Source organism: Mobula hypostoma, chromosome 17, assembly GCF_963921235.1.
Source record: "Mobula hypostoma chromosome 17, sMobHyp1.1, whole genome shotgun sequence".
NCBI classification, from domain to species: Eukaryota; Metazoa; Chordata; class Chondrichthyes; order Myliobatiformes; family Myliobatidae; genus Mobula; species Mobula hypostoma.
This window is the reverse complement of record NC_086113.1, coordinates 23,385,020-23,403,763: the sequence shown is the minus strand read 5'-3', so window position 1 is coordinate 23,403,763 and position 18,744 is coordinate 23,385,020. Positions and strand designations below refer to the sequence as shown.

The 18,744-nt window shown below is 41.8% G+C and overlaps 1 protein-coding gene across 1 annotated transcript in view; it reads right to left on the bottom strand.

Moving 5' to 3' along the window:
* The window catches only part of drosha (drosha ribonuclease III), a 168,906-nt gene that overhangs the window by 53,466 nt on the left and 96,696 nt on the right, over positions 1-18,744 (bottom strand). Inside the window, exons 23-25 of the mRNA XM_063069658.1 lie at positions 17,883-17,953; positions 11,969-12,013; positions 3,628-3,785 (exon numbers count right to left, since the gene is read on the bottom strand). Coding sequence (XP_062925728.1) covers positions 3,628-3,785; positions 11,969-12,013; positions 17,883-17,953 — 274 coding nt within the window. The remainder of the gene's footprint in view (positions 1-3,627; positions 3,786-11,968; positions 12,014-17,882; positions 17,954-18,744) is intronic.

Below are 18,744 nucleotides of genomic sequence, written 5' to 3'. Positions count from 1 at the left end.
CAACTTATAGATATTACTGGAACTAAGTAATTAATAGAGATAAAATATAAAAGGCGCCAAACTTATCAAAGTTCAATCTCTTCATGCACAAACAGTTGGAGCTCTAATGACGATCCTCTCTTCACCACTCGATCCCCTCTGACCACCTCGACCCGCCGCCTGGGACCAACCACGGTGGTCGACCAGACGCTCCACACGAGTCTGTCTCTGTCTCCACTTTCCTCGCTGAAGACCCTGGACCTCGGACTCCTGCTCGGGGCCCGACCCCGTTAGCCAGCTCACAGCACCGCGTCCACTCTCCCTCTCCCCATCGCGCCTTCTGCCCCAAAAACCCGCGCATCACAATAGCTTACAGACACACAAGAAAGAATAACATCTATCCCAATTGGTTCGTTCGCTCTCTTATCAATAATATAACTCAAACAAGCTGCTAGCAGAACTTTCTCAGCAGTTAACATAACAAAGAAGCCATTTTAATTAGCCTACGCAGTAACATAAAAGAAGAAACCCCTTACACAGAGATTGATAGATTTGTGGTTACCAAGGAAACTAAGCAAAATAGGGCCATGCTGGAAAATGGCACTGAGGTAGAAGATCAGCCAGGACTGAATGGCAGAGGAAGCTCAAAGGGCCAGAAAGCCTGCAAGGTAGCATTGCAGCTCGTATAAGATCAGGGTTCAGATCCCACCGCTGTCTGAAAGGAATTTCTACGTTCTCCCCATGACCGCGTGGGTTTCCTCTGGGTGTCCCAGTTTCTGCCCTCATTCCAAAGATGTATGAGTTCGGGTAAGTTATGGGCAATGCTATGTGGGTGCTGGAAGCATGGGCTGCCCCCCAGCACATCTCAGATTGTGTTGGTTGGCTGTATTTCACTCTGTGTTTCAATGTACGCGTGATAAATAAAGCTAACCTTTTATTAACCTTCAACCCTATTTGTTAATCTCTAAAGATTCCCACTCTACAAGATGCAGCTAAAAAGTAGGCACGACAGCAGCTACACTTCTTTAGGAGTTTGCGAAGAGTTGGTTTGTCACCTAAAACAACCTTAAATACCTACAGTTGTACAATGGAGAGCATTCTAACTGGCTGCATCACTGGCTGTATGGGGAGGGGGCTACTGCACAGGATCGAAGTAAGCTGCAGAGAGTTGTAAACTTAGTCAGTTCCATCATGGACACTAGCCTCTGTAGAATCCAGGACATCTTCAGGAAGCGATGTCTCAAAAGGCAGAGTCCATCATTAAGGACCCCATCACACAGGTCATGCCTTGTTCTCATTGCTACCTTCAGGAAGGAGGTACAGAAGCCTGAAGGCACACACTCAATGATTCAGGAACAACTTCTTCCCCTCTGCCATCCGATTTCCGAAATGGACATTGAACCCATGAACACTACGTCACTTATTTTTTTAATCTCCATTTTTGCACTACTTATTTAGTTTACATATTCTTACCGTAATTCATGATTTTTTTCTATTATTATGTATCGCATTGCACTGCTGGCTCAAAGTCAACAAATTTCACGACATAGGCTGGTGATATAAAACCTGATTTCTGATTCTCATATGGTCCCTCTCATAAGAAATCAAGAAAATAGGAACATCAATAGGATTATGATCTTGGCTGATCTATGCTGGCATCAACTCCTCTTCTGCAGCGTTTCTCCACAACGCTTTCTCCTGATCTATTAAATATTTATCCATTTCCATTTTAAATGCTTCCTGGAGGAGGTGCAAATGAGATTCAGCAGGCTAATCTCCAACTTTCTCTCCCCTCCCCCAACCCTGACACTCATGAACTGGTCCCATTATTCTGAAAAACTCTGGCTGTTTCAACTCCTTATTTAAGGCACTTTCAATCAAATGAGAGATCTATGGAAACATAAAATTATGAAAGGGATAGATAGAGACAAGAAAGTTGCTTTTACTGGTAGGCGAGACTAGAACTAGAGGACATGGCCTCAAGATTCGGGGGAGTAGATTTAGGACAGAGATGAGGAGGAACTGCTTTTCCCAGGGAGTGGTGAATCTGTGGAATTCTCTGCCCAATGAAGCAGTGGAGGCTACCTCAGTAAGTATATTTAAGACAAGGTTGGATAGATTTTTGCATAGCAGGGGAATTAAGGGTTGTGGGGAAAAGGCAGGTAGGTGGAGATGAATCTGTGACCAGATCAGCCATGATCTTATAGAATGGTGGAGCAGGTTCAACGGACCTGATGGCCTACTCCTGCTCCTATTTCTTATGTTCTTGTGTCCTTATATCCTGCCATACTTCCCTTTAGGAGGGCAAGTGTGCAATCAGCGATTCAGAGACACAACAGACACTTGTAACAGCAGGCTTACAATCAAACCAATCCATGGCATAACAGTCCTGGGTCTTCAGAGTACTTTAAACAGCACAGCACAACTCCTAAGCCTATGATTTTTCAAACAACCATAAACTCTCTTTATCCTGGCTGCTCAACTACTTAGTTCAATAATATAACTCAAGAAATTAAAGTTCATAAAATAATACAGAAAGAAATTAACACTATTTCAATTGTGCACACAAAAGATTCTGCAGATGCCAGAAATCCAGAGTAACACACACAAAATGCTGGATGAACTTAGCATGTATCTATGGAAAGGAATGAATAGTCACGTTTTGGGCCAAGACAGCTCTGATGAAGGGTCTCGGCCTGATACATTGACTGTTCGTTCCCTTCCATAGATCACTTCTTTCATTTTTTTTTTCATACTGCATTTGCAATATTAACATTATGCCACTGAAGGCCATTCTGCCCACAGAATCCATACCAGCTTCCAGCAGAGCAATCTCATCAGTCCCATTCCCATTTCTCTGTCGCCCTGCAGGTTATTCCCTCTCACAAGACCATCAACTCTCCTTTGTTTTGCCACTTACTCACACTTGGAGCTAATTTACAGGGATAATTTAACTACCATGCCTGTGGGGTGAAGAAAAGAAACCAGCGATCACAGATGGACATGCGGACTCCCCAGACCAAATTCACATCATTACAACTGTGAGGTAGCAACTGGGCCACCCTAACTTTAATTATAGCAAGAATTGCTTCTCAAAGGGGCAACAACTGAAGATAAGACCACCAACGTTGCTAGGCTGACCACATGCCAGAAATTGTACTACAAACAAGACAGCCAGTAGGGGAGGAGGGGGGGAGAAGGGGCGGAGGAGAAAGACCAAACGTGGCCAGGCAGGAGAAAGGGGGAAGGCCGAGCATGTGCTTACAGGGGGAGGGGTAGAGGAGAACGATCTTTCAGCAGCACACACAAAACGTTGGTGGAACTCAGCAGGTCAGGCATCGTCTTTGGAGAGCAATAACGTTTTGGGCCGACTCCCTTCATCGAGATTTCCTCCCCAGAAACGCTGCCTGACATGCTCAGCTCCTCCAGGACTCCAGCATCTGCAGAATCTCCTGTGCGAATGACCTTTGAGTTCTGTTTAAATGACCGAATTGTTTGACATGAAGCTGAGTTCAGAATAGGCTCATTGTTAGAATTACTTTGAATGAGTATATCAAATTGGACAATTCAAAAGCTTAATTCAAAAACTCATCACTAATACAGCTATTGACCCCACTGTGGAGGTGAAGCAGAATTCACTCAACTCACAGGGTCAGATGATTATATCCAACAGTGCGCAAAGTGAAGGCTCGAGCCAGGAGACGGATGTGGATAAAATTCACTCCAATTGTCTCTTCAAAATCTGTCAGCTTCTTCAGAACAGGAGATGTGTCAATCAGGGGCCTATCTGTATTCGACTCCTGTAACTGATACAAAGGGACAAAATTATTTTAGTTAATTTCTATTCACAATCTCACCAATCTAATCACATTTTTATTAAACATATTTAGTAAATATTTTTAACTGAGATATTGACCAACTCTCTTCACTTTAAACTAGACTGGTATGCTAGTTTTGAATAAGTATGTGCCTGATGCATGTTGAGGGAAGAGGGAGACTGAAATTTCAAAGACACTTTCATGGATTCAGTTTCCTTCAGTATCATTTTAACCATAAAATCTGCTTTGTATATCCAACAAACAATCTTTGGGAGGAATTGGGGAATATTTTATGGGGACTGTCCCTATGTGGTCTTGCAGGTGAGCCAGGCCAACGAGTCAATCATCTGCAGAAAAATAAATATGGACCTGACAAAGTGAACCCCAATATCCACTACCAAGGGCTGCGGTCCACTACCTTTATCACAGGGGTGCCTTCAGGACTGTTACCCGCCCTCATCCAGTCAGTTACACATCATTGCTGAGTCATTAGACAACCACAGACCATAGGGGCAGAATTAGGCCATTAAACCCATCAAGTCTGCTCCACCATTCAATCATGGCAGATTCATTATTCTCTCTCAAAACCTTCTCCCCATAATCTCTAATGCCCTTACTAATCAAGAAACTATCAACCTCTTCTTTAAATATAGCCAATGACCTACCTGTCTATAGCAATGAATTCCACAAATTCACTACCCTCTGGCTAAAGAAATTGCTCCTTAGCTCCAATCTAAAGGGTGTCTTTTTATTCTGAGGTTGTGCCCTCTGGTTGCAGACTCTTCACCATCAGAAACATCACCCTCATGTCCACTCTGTCTCAGATATCTAGTAGGTTTCAATGAAATCCTCCCCCCCCCCGCCCCCAATACTTCTAAACTTCAGCAAGTAACAGCCCAGGAGATCAAACACCCCTCATAGCTTAACCCTTTCATTCCTGGGATTATTCTCATAAACCCCCTCTGGACCATCTCCAATGCCAGCACAACTTTCTTAGATATGGGGCCCAAAGCTGCACACAATATTCCAGAAGCAGTCTGACCAACATCCTATTAAATGCTCATCCTAGCTCCCTCAAAATTTAGGAAATCCTCCACTAGGACCTCTAGAACTTTTGTACCTCTGATTTCTGAATTTGTTCCCTATTTAGGAAATAATCATTGCCCTTATTCCTTGTAGCAAAGTGCACGACCAGACATTTCTCTACACTGTATTCCACCTGCCACTTCTTTGCCCATTTTCCCAGCCTGCCCAAGTACTTCTGCGGACTCAATGCTTCCTCAACACTACCTACACCTCCACCTATCTTTGCATCATTAGCAGAGGTCAAGATCCGAGATATAATTGGAGTTAATTGATACAGTATGGAGGCAGACCCTGCAGCCTAACTAGTCCATAGCAACCTCAACATCCTTTCAGAAAGACAAAGCTAATATGTATCACGAATTTCAGCTGGTGATTGTCTGACCAATCTAGCTCAACAGTAAGTCCAAATGGGAACTCTCCGTAAAAAATACAACTGAACTTTCCCAACTTACTATAAGCCACCAAGTGGTTGCTCTACCAGTACCTCATCCAACTCAATGACAGCAGTCAACGTGCAAAATCTTCACTCTTTGCATTCTTTCATTAGTCTTCACATCTCCTACCAGAGACACTCCACTGTACCTTAGTAGCAATCTCCACTGGAACTGACATGCCCAGCTGACAACCTACTATGTCATTAGTACTGAATACAACCCTAAAGGTCACTGGCTATTTTATTCCAAACATGTGAGTTTATTTCACTTCTCCTGAAGGGGACAGAAACAGAACCTCAACTTTCAATTTCCATGAAGTGGAAGAAACCACAAAAACAGGCTCCAAAGCTCTTGATAAAAAGAACAAAAACAAATAAACACTATGTTGGCAAAGTCTAAAGATGATGCCAAATAGGAGATTTCCTCAGATCTTTTCAATCTGCCTGTGTGATTATTGTCTATCATGTACATATGTTCTAAATTGTTTGGAAAGGAAAAGAGAGTGCACTTGAAATATAGATTCAGAGCACAATTGCTTATGCAGTGATAAAAACCAGCAGCAGTATTTTTGCAAATTGTCAGCAGATGGGAAAATCCACAACTCCGGACTATTACTTACATCCTCAAGAGAAGGAGTACAATGCAAAACATTCAATTCTAATTTTAAAGCGCGATATGCATTGACCTCCACACAAAAGGTGCACCATAAAACTTATCTTCTTGGTGTCTCATTCAAAAATTAAATATTTACAAAACATTTACAATTATCCCTGAAAACCTTTACTCCCGTTTTGGTATAACTGCAATTGATTTTTGTCTTTTTTTTGTATTTTCGAGCCATACCACTAAGGCTGGAGAGTCACCAGGAGGCATTACTGCATGCAAGGCGCGTGGAGGAGTTGGATTAACATTTTGAATGTACTTATTACCCAGAAATGTTTCATTAATCTCATCAAGCGATTAGCTCATGTTAATTTTCCTAGACCATGATGGTCAGCTCAGAAATTCATTACACAGGCATTTCGAAAGTAGTCGTGATCTAAATAGAAAGTGCAAAGGGATAAATGGTATGCTACAGAGAGAATATCAAAGACGGGGTCAATTTGTACAATTGAAACATAAATAATTAATTGTGATATTATCATCAGTGCACAGTTCTCAGTGACCACAGTGCAACATTTTAACTCCAGCACAGATGATGCAGGTGACTGACTGCTGAGCTCATAGACACAAGGGTGGCTGCACTTTTCAAGATGAAGTTTCACTGACAGGGAACTGGCACGCTGCAAACGTGCACTGTGCTGCAGTTCACTGGCTCAGAGCTGCGACTTGAAGCCAAGCACAAAGAACAATGCTTTGTCAAGCACAAAAGCCAGCGACCCATATTTCATTCCATCTGCTGCAAATGGCAGGATGTCCCAGTGGCTACTCATTTCAATTCGACTTCTCATTCCCATTGTGACATGTCTCTCAACGCCCTCCTCTGCTGTCAAGTTGAGGCCGCACTCAGGTTGCAGGAACAACGCCTCTCATTCAATCTGGGTGGCCTCCAACCTGATGGCAAGAACATCAATTTCTCCAACATGCTGATTTCTTCCCCCTCCCTCCTTTGCTTTTCCTCCATTCTCCATTCTGGTTAGCATCTCATCCCTTCTCTTTTTCACACCTGCCCATCATCTCCCTCTGGTTCCCTCTTTCCCTTTTTCCCATGATCCACTGTCCTTTCCTATCAAATTCCTTCTTCTGCAGCCCTTTATCTCTTCCACCTGTCACCTCCCAGTTTCTTGCTTCATACCCCACCCTCACGTCCCCACTCCCCCTCAGCTGGTCTCACCTATCACCTACCAGCTTGTGTTCCTTCCCAACCCTCCCACCTTCTTATTCTGGCTTCTACCCCCTCTTTTCTTGCCCTGATGAAGAGCCTCAGACCAAAATGTTGACTGTTTGCTCCCCTTGAAATACTCAGCGATTCAGGAACAGTTTCTTCCTTTCTGCCATCTGATTCCTAAATGGACATTGAACCCTTCGACACTGCCTCACTTTTTTTAATATACAAACATTTGTAGTTTTGCACGGTTTTAAAATCCATTCAATATACGTATACTGTAATTGATCTACTTTGGTAATTATTACTATTTTATTTTATTTATTTTTTCTCTCTTCTGTATTATGTATTGCATTGAACTGCTGCTGCTAAGTTTACAAATTTCACATCACATGCTGGTGATAATAAACCTGATTCTGATTTTCACCTGACCTCCTTCTGTACGAACAACCCCCTATGGTTTCCCTTCTACCTGCACACATGTGAAACTCCAACATCTAACAAAATTGCTCAGAGTCACTGGCACATGGCAAAGGAAGGGGAAGGGGCAGAATTTACCTTATATGCCCATTTCTGTGTTTAGAGAATGGATATAAAGACATCCCTGGTGGAATTTCAAAACATATTTGCTTTTTAACCACGTAACACTATAGAAGGAACATCAGGGATTGAATTTTTTTTTATTCCTGAGCAATAATCCATGGAGAATTCACAGTACTCTCCCAACAGATGGTGAAAGAAAAAGAAAATATATTGAAGCACACTTTTCTTTCATTGTTTCATGCCTGGGCAATTCTTGTGCAGATCCTACTCTTAAGCCCCAAAGATGGACAAGATGATGCACTTATTAAAACAGCTAGCTACTGCTTTGCCCTTTACTTAGACTGAATGGCATCAGGAGCCTTTTGTTGTTGCCTGGCAATCAATAAAAGAAACGCATTAGCTCACGAGTCTCTTTTTGGTTGGTGGTCTGCAGGAAATTCTCCTTTGAACCCCAGGGAATATTACTTTTCTTTAACTGAGAGGACTATCTTGCAGTTTTCAGTGCTGGGTGAAGTGATGAAGACCATGTTATTTGTTTTGCTGCTGCAGAGCACCACCTAGGGACCAAGAGATGCTATTACAGCCAAGCAAGTTAAACGATTGCATTTCCTTGGACTGTGGACGTTGAAGGTCTGAAATAAAAACAAAGTCCTGAAAATATTCCGCAGGTCAGACAGCACCTGTGGAAAGACAACCACAGCTATGAAGAACTCAGAACAGTGAAGGGAGGCTGACCTGACACATTAATCTTGGTCCTCACTCAGCAGACACTGCCTGACCTTCTGAGTATCTCTAATACTTTGCATTTTTGGTATTTCTTACCCCTTTCAGAATATTTCAAAGCTACTTGCAGCCAATGAAGCCCCTTTGAACACCGTTGCAGAACACCACTCCTTTACTACAAAGTAGTCCCATAGGATCTATTATCAGCAAGCTAGGTTTGAAGTCTTAACCGAAAATTGGCAACTCCCACACACAGTGGTAGCAAAAAAAGGAACTGGCAGCAAGAAAAAACAAGTGACAACTCCTTGGCAAGATTTCAAAAGCAAAAGTAAAAAGAGAAAAAATATAAAAGCTAACAAGAGGAGTAAGAAGAACAAAATTTCACAAAAATGTATAAAATACATATTTTTTAAAAAGACTTACATATATTAGATAATGTATAATATAGGTTTCAAAATAAATCAGTTTTAGTAATTTCCAAGGCAGGTTAAGTTGAAAATTCAGTAGATTTCACAACATGTTAATCAGGTATTACTTCATCCTTTCAGAAGGCCAAATTGAGGACACGGCTTAGAAAAATAGAGGGCTATGCAGTAGGGAAATTCTAGGCAGTCTCTGGAATAGGTTACATGGTCGGCACAACATTGTGGGCTGAAGGGCCTGTAATGTGCTGTACATTTCTATGTTCTATGTCCTATCAGTCACATCTCACACACTAACAAACAGGAGGAATCCTATTGATACTGGAAAACCAACGCAACGCACACAAAATGTTGAAGGAACTCAGCAGGTCAGGTAGTATCTATGAAAAGAAATGAACAGTCGACATTTTGGGCTGAGACAGATGGAGCGGAGGTGCTCAGTGAAGTTATCCGCCAATTAATTGTTGTCCCCTTATCACTACTGGTTTAAATCCTGAAACTCTAAGCAGCACTCCAGAGCATCTACACCACAAAGAGATCGCAGAACTTCAAAAACAGCCATTACCACCTCCTGAGCAGTCATCCTGGATGGAAAAAAAATATTGGTCTTGCCAAGCAAAGCCTTATCAAATAAGACCTGTTGGAACAGGAATGGGAATCGGAATAAAAACCTTTGGCCACCGGGAAGTTCCACTTTTGGCAGATGGAGCAGAGATGCTCAATGGAGTAGTCTCCCAATTTACAACGGATCTCACCGATACAGAGGAGGCCACATCAGGAGCACCGAAAACAATAGGGAATCCCAGCAGATTCGCAGGTGAAGTGTTGCCTCACCTGGAAAGATGGTTTCAGGCCCTGAATGAAGGTGAGGGAGGAGATGAATGTGAAGGTGTAGCACTTTGGCCACTTGCAGGGATAAGTGCCAGAAGGGAGATTAGTGGCAAGGGAATCACGGAGGGGGTGATCCCTGCAGGAAGCGGAGAATGGAGAGATTAAATATATGTTTGGTGGTAGGATCCCTCTGAAGATGGCAGAAGTTGAGGAAGATGACGTGTTGGACGTGGAGGCTCATGGAGTTGTAGGTAAGGACAAGAGCAGCTTTATCACTGTTAAGCAAGCAGGAAGACAGGGTGAGAGTGGATGATTGGGAAATGGAGGAGATGTGGGTGAGGGCAGCATCAATTGTGGAGGAAGAGAAACCCCATTCTTTGAAGAAGGAGGACATCTCCTGTGTCCTGGAAAGGAAAGCCGCATCTTGGGAACAGATGCGGCAGAGACACAGGAACTAAGAAAAGGGAATTGCATTTTTACAGAAGATAAGGTGGAGCGAGGAACAGTCAAGATAACCATGGGAATCAGAAGATTTATAAAAGACTTTGGTCAATAGTTTAATTCCAGAGATGAAGACAGATCGAGAAATGGGAGGAAGGCGTCAGAAATGGACCATGAATTTAAGGGCAAGGTGTAAGGTAGATGCAAAGTTGATGTAGCTGATGAGTTCAGTGTAGAGGCCATGCATCTGATTTCTATCTGCTTTGTACTTTGTGTTGCATGTTTATTATGTTTATTAAGATAACTAGTCACATGAGTGGGGGTGTGGTAAAAGTGAAGGGGAAAAGTTACGTATTCTTGCTTATTTCGCGGCAGATTGTAGCTTGGGACTGGCAGAGGTTGTATCTTTTACTGACCACTGAGATATCTCTGAGATAACGCTCAAAAATGCTTAATTGTATGCTTGCTAACTGCTAATAAAGGATTGAATAAAAGGTTCAACTTTTGAAGCAATCTTTGAAGCTGTGCGTGTGTCACGTAAGTTTAAAAGTTCGTATGGTCGCAGGCAAGCAGCAATTGTTTTGTTTAAATTTTGGATTAGCTTTGCTGCTACGTTCAGCATGAGCACATGAAGCAGCACCAGTACAGTCATCAACGTAGAGGAGAAAAAGTTGGGGAGTATTACCAGGGAAGGCTTGGAACATGGACTGTTCTACATAGCCAACGAAGAGGCAGGCATAGCTGGGGCCCATGTGGGTGCCCATGGCTACCTCTCGAGTCTGGAGAATGTGGCAGGAGCCAAAGGAAAATTGTTGAGGGTGAGGACCAGTTCTGCTAGAGAGAGGAGGGTGATGGTGGAAGGGAACTGGTTGGTTCTTTCATTGAGAAGGAAGCAGAGAGTTTTAAGGCCTTCTTGATTGAGGGGGGAGGGGAATAGAAGTGTAATTGGCTCTGTATTAACAGCATCAGCTTAACACCTTTATAAAATATGTTCCTTCTGATATGGTTTACAGAAACTCACTGATATTTATGGAATAACATTTTAAGTGCATGTTCAAGATTACACAGCAATATTCCCAACAAAACAAGTTAAGAGTTTAAAGAAGTCTTGGCAGTGTGGGGGATCAGCAAGATCTTGGGGTCCATGTCCATAGGACACTCAAAGTTGCTACGCAGGTTGACAGTGTTGTTAAGAAAGCGTATGGTGTGTTGGCCTTCATCAACTGTGGGATTGAGTTCAAGAGCCATGAGGTGATGTTACAGCGATACAAGACCTTAGTTAGACCCTTTTTGGAGTACTGTGTTCAGTGTTGATCACCTCATTACAGGAAGGATGTAGATGCTATAGAGAGAGTGCAAAGATTTACAAGGATGTTGCCTGGATTGGAGAGCATATCTTATGAGAATAGGTTGAGTGAACTTGGCCTCTTCTCCTTGGAGTGACGGAGGATGCGAAGTGACCTGATAGATGTGTATAAGAAGCATTGATCGTGTGGATAGCCAGAGGCTTTTTTCCCAGGGCTGAAATGGTTAACATGAGGGGGATAGTTTTAAGATGCTTGGAAGTAGTTACAAGGGGGATGTCCGAGATAAGTTTTTCACAGAGTGGTGGGTGCGTGGAATGCACTGCCAGCGAAGGTGGTAGAGGCGGATACAATAGGGTCTTTTAAGAGAATCTTATGTAGGTACATGGAGCTTAGAAAAATAAAGGGCTATGCAGTAGGGAAATTCTAGGCAGCTTCTGGAGTGGGTTACAACATTGTGGGCCTGTAATGTGCCGTAGATTTCTATGTTCTATGTTCTAAGTCAAACATCCACCCTAATAAACAAGCTACTCAGTGAACAATGATGGAAGCTGGCTCTTACTTGCAAAGGATGAAGCGGGTAATTAAGCCACACATCTCGTAGATCCTGTAGGGATAGAAAAGATCTTGTCATTATTGTGAGAATGGATCACAAAGACTTACATTGCTCAATAGACATATTGCAATATAAAAGGTTACACCACCATTTTTAATGTTGACCCACTCCTAAAAATTCAATACTCCTGTTAAAATAAAGGCAGAGTAAAATATGAATTAAAATCAGAACCAATTAACCTAGAGTTTATTTGTTACAGGAATGTCAATATACGGGGCAAAAGTAATTGTACTGAAGGAAAGAAACGAACTGCAACTCAATGACAAGTAATTGCAGAGGTTACAAAGTACTTCGAACCACTCAAAGGACCTATTGGCTTAACTTATTCAGCCTGTTTTAGTTCTATATAAGCCTCACTCATCCAAGCCAATCAACACATTCTCCTGTTCGATCCCCTGGCGTGAACTAACTCAGCTTCCCACTGAATACATCTCTGCTATTCGTTCCCTGTAAAGGTCTGTTCCACATTCTTCACCACACTCTGATGATTGCATTTACTTTCAATTTCCCAAATTCCACTGAATTCATTGTCATGTGGACAAGTACGGCGGGGGGGGGGTCATCAACACATGAAATATCAATTATGTAAAAGATTGTGCAAAGCAGGACATTAGTGCAAAAAAAAAAGCAGAGAGACAAGTCCGGACAAGAAGTGGCCCTTTGTTACTGAGGTAGGATTAGGGTTATGTGAAGATTGGTTCAGAACCTGATGTCTGTAGAGAAGTAGTTCAAAGTACAGTTATTATCCGAGTATGCATATGTCACCTTGACATTCACTTTTCTGCAGGCATTTACAAAAAAATAAAGAAGTACAATAGAAGTTATGAAAATCTATTCATAAGAAAGACCGAGGAACAGTCAATGTGTAAAACAAGAAAAAGCGTGCAAATAACAAGTAAATAATTAACACTGAGAACATGAGGTGCAGAGTCTTTTAAAGTCCTGTGGAGAATTATTAGTGATTCCCTTCGACTTGAGATCCCTTATCCTGAACCTTAACACAAGTGCTAAACATTTTGACTAGAGGATAGTTGACATTGTCCCTATATTTAAGGAGGGCTACCAGGATAAACCAGAGAACCACTGTCCAGCAAGCCTAACATTAGTAGTGGGAAAGATACTAGACTGGATTCTGCGTTTGGATCTACCAACATTTGGAAAGGCAAGAACTGATTAGGTTTAGTCAGTGTGGCTTTGTTCAGGAAAATCATGCTTCACAAATTTGATTTGGGTATTTTTTGAAGGAGTGACCGAGAGGATTGATCAGGGCAAGGCAAAGGACGTTGTCTACATGAACTTTAGCACGGTCTTTGACAAGGTCCATATGGTAGCCTGGACTGGAAGGAATACATGGAATCCAGGGTGTCCTAGCCATTTGGATACAAAGTTGGCGAGGCGGTAGGAGGCACAGGGTGGTAACTGAGAGTTATTTTTCATATTGAAGAACTGTGAGCAGTGGTGAGCCAGAGGGATTGCTGGGAACCCTGTTGATTGTCATATACAGTATATTAATGATTTGGACAAGAATGTAGTTGCAATGGCTATTAAGTTTGCTGTTCTTACCAATATTGGTGGAATAGTGGACAGTGGAGAACATCATCAAAGTCGAGTTTATTATCATTTGCACACTTACATGTCTGCACAGGTACAGTGAAAACTTACCTTTCGTTACATTATGGGCACATATAAGCATCATTCACAGGAGAAAGATAAATTACATACATTGTTTTTATAAGTAAACACTATTATAACATAAAAATCAAAGTCCATTTTAGCACAAAGAGGTCAAAGTGTTCATACTGTTGCTAAACTGTAGTGATTCGAGTTTTGCCAATGGTTCAAAGAAAGCAGCTGTATTTGAAACTGTAGGTATGGGACTTCAGACTTCTGTATCTCCTGCCCCAGTGGTAGCTGCAAAAGATGGTAGGGACCTTTGGTGATGGATATTGCCTTCTTGAGACAGCACTTCCTGCAGATAAATTGGGCAAAATCCACGACTCTCTGCAACCTCTTACATTTCTGTGCATTTGAATTGCCATAACCCCAGACCATACTGCAACCAGTCAGGATAAGTTCAACAGTAATCTGTACAAATTTGTTACAATAATGTGTCATGCACTTTGGTAGAAGAAATGAAAGGGTGGACTATTTTCTAAATGGAGAGAAAATACAAAAAACTGAGGTGCAAAGGGACTTGAGAGTCCTTTTGCAGGATTTCCTAAAGGTTAAGTTGCAAGTTGAGTTTATGGTGAGGAAGGAAATGCGATGTTATAATTCATGCAAAAGCAAGGGCGCAATGTTGAGACTTTCTAAAGCACTGGTAAGGCCTCACTTGGAGAATTCTGAGCCGTTTTGGGGCCATTATCATAGAAAGGATGTGCTGAAACTGGAGAGGGTTCGAAGGAGGTGCACAAAAATGATTCCAAGATAGCATTTGATGACTCTGGGCCTGTATGCTCTAGAATTCATAAGAATGAGTGGTGACCTCATTGAAAACTATCAAATCGTGAAAAGTCTTGATGGAGTAGCTGTGGAGAGTCTAAGACCAGAGGATACAGCCTTAGAATAGAGGGATGTCCTTTTGGAACAGAGACGAAGAGGAATTTCTTTAGCCAGAGTGTGGTGAACCTGTGGAATTCTTTGCCACCGTCAGTTGTGGAGGCCAAGTTTTTAATGTATATTTAAGGCAGAGGTTGATAGATTCTTGATTGGTCAGGGCATGAAGGAATATGGTGGGGGAAAATAGAAGATTGAGGCTGAGAGGAAAATTGGATCGACCGTGATGAAATAGTGGAGCAAACTCGATGGGCCAAACGGCCTAATTATGGTCCTATATCTTATGATATGAAGATAGGCGGAGGGGCAAGTAGTTTTGAGGAAAAAGAGAGGCTGCAGAAGGAATTAGATTAGGAGAATGGGGAAAAATAGCATATGGAAAATTGAATGATAAACCAAACCTCCTAAAAAACTAAAGACGCTAGGACAGTTTCCTGATGATTACTTCTACTGCTAGGCCTAAGACAGGTCATTTGATAAGCTAACACGCAGGAATTTAATGTTGCACTTTCCACTGCTGATCCCCTAATGTAGACTGGCACACGTTCACCCTCCTTTCCTTTCCTAAGGGTCAACAATCAGCTCTTTAGTAGAGCGAGAGGTTATTGTTGCAGCACCACATACCCAGGTGACCTACCTCGCCCCGGTAAGCTGACGCATCACCACTAGTGATTTGTCCAACAGTGATACTGCCGGCAAATGCGAAGAAGGCACTGGAGCTGTGCTTAGCCACACGGTCATTTGTGTATAGGCAGCAGAGCAGGGGGCTAAGTACACTGCCTCGAAGTGCTCCTGTGTTGATGGTCAGCAAGGATGAGATATTGATACCATCCTCGCTGTTTGAGACTTGCTGATGAGGAAGCTGTGTATCCAGTTGCAGCAGGAGGTACACAAGCCCAGGCCTTGAAGCTTGATGAGGAATTTGGATGAGATGATTGCATTGAACGTATAAGGTTACAACAGGTTCTGATCAACTGGGAAAGCGTGCAAGGGAATGGAAGATAAAAGAGCAAAATGATGAATTTTGTGAAGTTAAACCAGGCCAGGACATACACAATTAACCGAAGGGTCCTGGGGAGTGTTAATGAACAGAAAATCTTCAAGTTCAAAGTTAATTTATTATTGAAGAATGTGTATGTCACCATATACTACCTTGAGATTCATTTACTTGCAGTCATTTTCAGTAGATCAAATTAATACAATATAATCAATGAAAAACTACACACAAAGACTGACAAGCAAGCAGTGTGCAAATGGGTTACAGGTACACAGTTCTCTGAAAGTGACCACCCAGGTAAACTGAGTACAGAGTTTAGATGTTAAGCTCCATTTCAAAACATTTTGACAACACTGGAAGCATTGTGTAGAGTTCTGGTCACCACAAGATGAATGCGATTATGCGAGAGGGGGGTGGATAAAAAATTCACAAGGGTATTGCCTGGATGAATTCACGAGGTTATTTTCATAATCTTTGACCTCTTGTTAAAGTAGAGAAGTTGGTTAATAGCATATTTTATTATCTGATAAGTTTTTTTTCTTTTTTTTCTCCCCAAACAGCTTCGATTTTGGTAGTGGGTGTAGATCTTTTTATTTAATAAAATTGTTTATATTCTAATGTACAAATTAATCTAATCTATATGAATATAGAGTAAGGAGTTCTTTAATGTGATTCAGTATACTGTATCTGGTATTATTATATTTTTTCTTTTGTTTTCTCTTGGACTCTATTCTTCTACATAGAAATCAATAACAAATATTGGAAAAAGAAAAAGAAAAAGGATATTGCCTAGACTAGAGGGCTCGAGTTATCAGGGGACATTGGATAGGTTTAGGTAGTCTTCTCTGGAGCAAAGGAGGGTGAGGAGAGAAGTCTGTAAAATTATGAGAGATAAGCTCAACAGTCAGTCTTTGCCCCATGGTCATCATCTTCATTCTGTGCCATGTTGTGCTGACATGGGTGAACATGGTCTTATCCATGACCATGATTGTTCTTGGTAAATTTTCCTACAGAAATGGTTTGCCATTGCCTTCTTCTGGGCAGCCTCTTTGCAAGAAGGGTGACCCCAGTCATTATCAATACTCTTCAGAGATTGTCAGCCTGGCCTCAGTGATCGCATAACCAGGAGCTGTGATAAGTACCAGCTGCTCCTGCAGCCTCTTGTCAGCTGCTCTCATTGCTTCATATAACCCTGATCTGTGATGGGGGGGTGGGGGTTGCTAAGCAGATGCTACACCTTGCCCAAAGTTAACCTGCAAGCCAGCAGAGGGAAGGAGCACCTTTGGTAGAGAGATATCTCCAACCTTTCACCCAGGGCAAGGGTACTTAAATCTCGAGGGCGTAGGTCTAAAATAAGAGGGGAATGATTTAAAGGGGAGCGGAGGGGCTTGTTTTTGGAATGGTATGAGCTGCAGAGGGGGTATAAGAGGTTGGTACAATTACAACATTTAAAAAAACCCTTGGACAAGTATAGGGATGAGAAGGTTCGAGGGAGGTGCAGGCAAAGTCGAGTAGCTTAGATTGACATCTTTGGTGGCACGGATGAAATAGGCAGAAGGGCCTGCTTCCATGCTTTATGGAACTAGGAATCTATAACTTCTCTCCACCAAGATATGGGAAATCATCCCAGAACATCCAAGTCCTTCCTGACAGTTGCCCCCATTTCTTCATTTAATGCACTAATCAACATCAACATACTTCATTGGTGCTGCAGCAAATATTGCAACGCTGCACTGGGGTGGACGGACAGCAATCAACGGTTCATCACTGCAACGCACCACCACCTTTGCATGGGTAATAGACGCTGGCCTTTCCAATGAAGCCCATGTCCCGTAAGATGAATAAATAGAAGAGAAGGCTAAGCAGAATTAGCAATCAATTAACATCTACAACTTCAGTTTACATTTGCACAGGACATCTCTACAGCTTTCATTCTGTCTCTCTTTTACCTCATAATGAATTTGCTGCCATGAGCCTGAAATTAAAGCGGAGGCCTATTTGTTGCCACGGTAGCAACGAAGCAGAGACTAATTACAGAGATTGTGCCACTTTAAAACACTGCCTATTTGTTTATCAGAACTACTATTAAACAAAAGTCCACTGAGAAGGATTACTTGAAAACAAATTTTTGCTAAGATAGGTAGCCAGCAGTCCAAAAAATAACTATTAGTTTTCTCTTGGGAAACATAGTACCATGAAAGTACTATCGGGCCTAGGTAATGTATTCTAACTTTGCACAATGATTCTAAGAAAACAGGCTATTAAAAGCAAGTGAGGAAGGCATTCAAAGGGTTTTGCATACATTACCGTGCCATTGAACAGCAGTCGACCAAATAAGTTTTTGCCTTCTTCTAGGCCACCCTCCAAGTACACAGCACCTGCAAAATTAATATCCAAAATCAAACACAATCTAGAACACCCAACTAATCCCAGTGGGCAGATGGTTGTATCTGCTCCAAACTGATTAATTACCTCAGAATCACAACAATTAATCTATGTAAAAGAACAAAAGTACGGCAGCTGATGCAATTCCATTTTTTCCTTGATAGATTGACAATCCATCAAACGAAAATAAACATTCACAATCAGGTACACTGGTGTACAAGATTCACCCCAAAACCCGGGGTCCTATCAGTTGAATCACTTGTCAAAAATTATCTCCTGAAACAGTTTTATTTGCATTTGCTGCATTACCTGGTAGCCTGTCCTACCAGTTAATCTAGCACAAATTTAATTCTCAGACCTCTTTCACTCAAAATGGCAAAAGATAAATTTACAATCTGTATCAGAAAGTTCTACACCAGTGAAATGCAGTGTGAAAAGAAAAATACCATTTAACTTTACCTCCTCTCAATGAAGGTCAACTTCTCCAGCAATGGTTCTGCTTCTGGCAAGAACTTAACATTACCCACTGTAGAGACGTTTTCAGTCACTGCCCATGGTGTCAGCTACAAATACTAGAAGTCTCGAGGGCATTAACAGTTCTTGCCATGTATTATGACTGTATGAAATTTTCTTCAGCCATTTAAATTCTGCCATTGTAAATACATGCTGGTTTTTATGCACATTTTATTCTGAATCCATACTTATACATCTGACTTTATTTTTATATAATTGTTTATCTTTATAATTGCTGAAATGTTGTTGTTTTTCAGTTGCAAATCACACC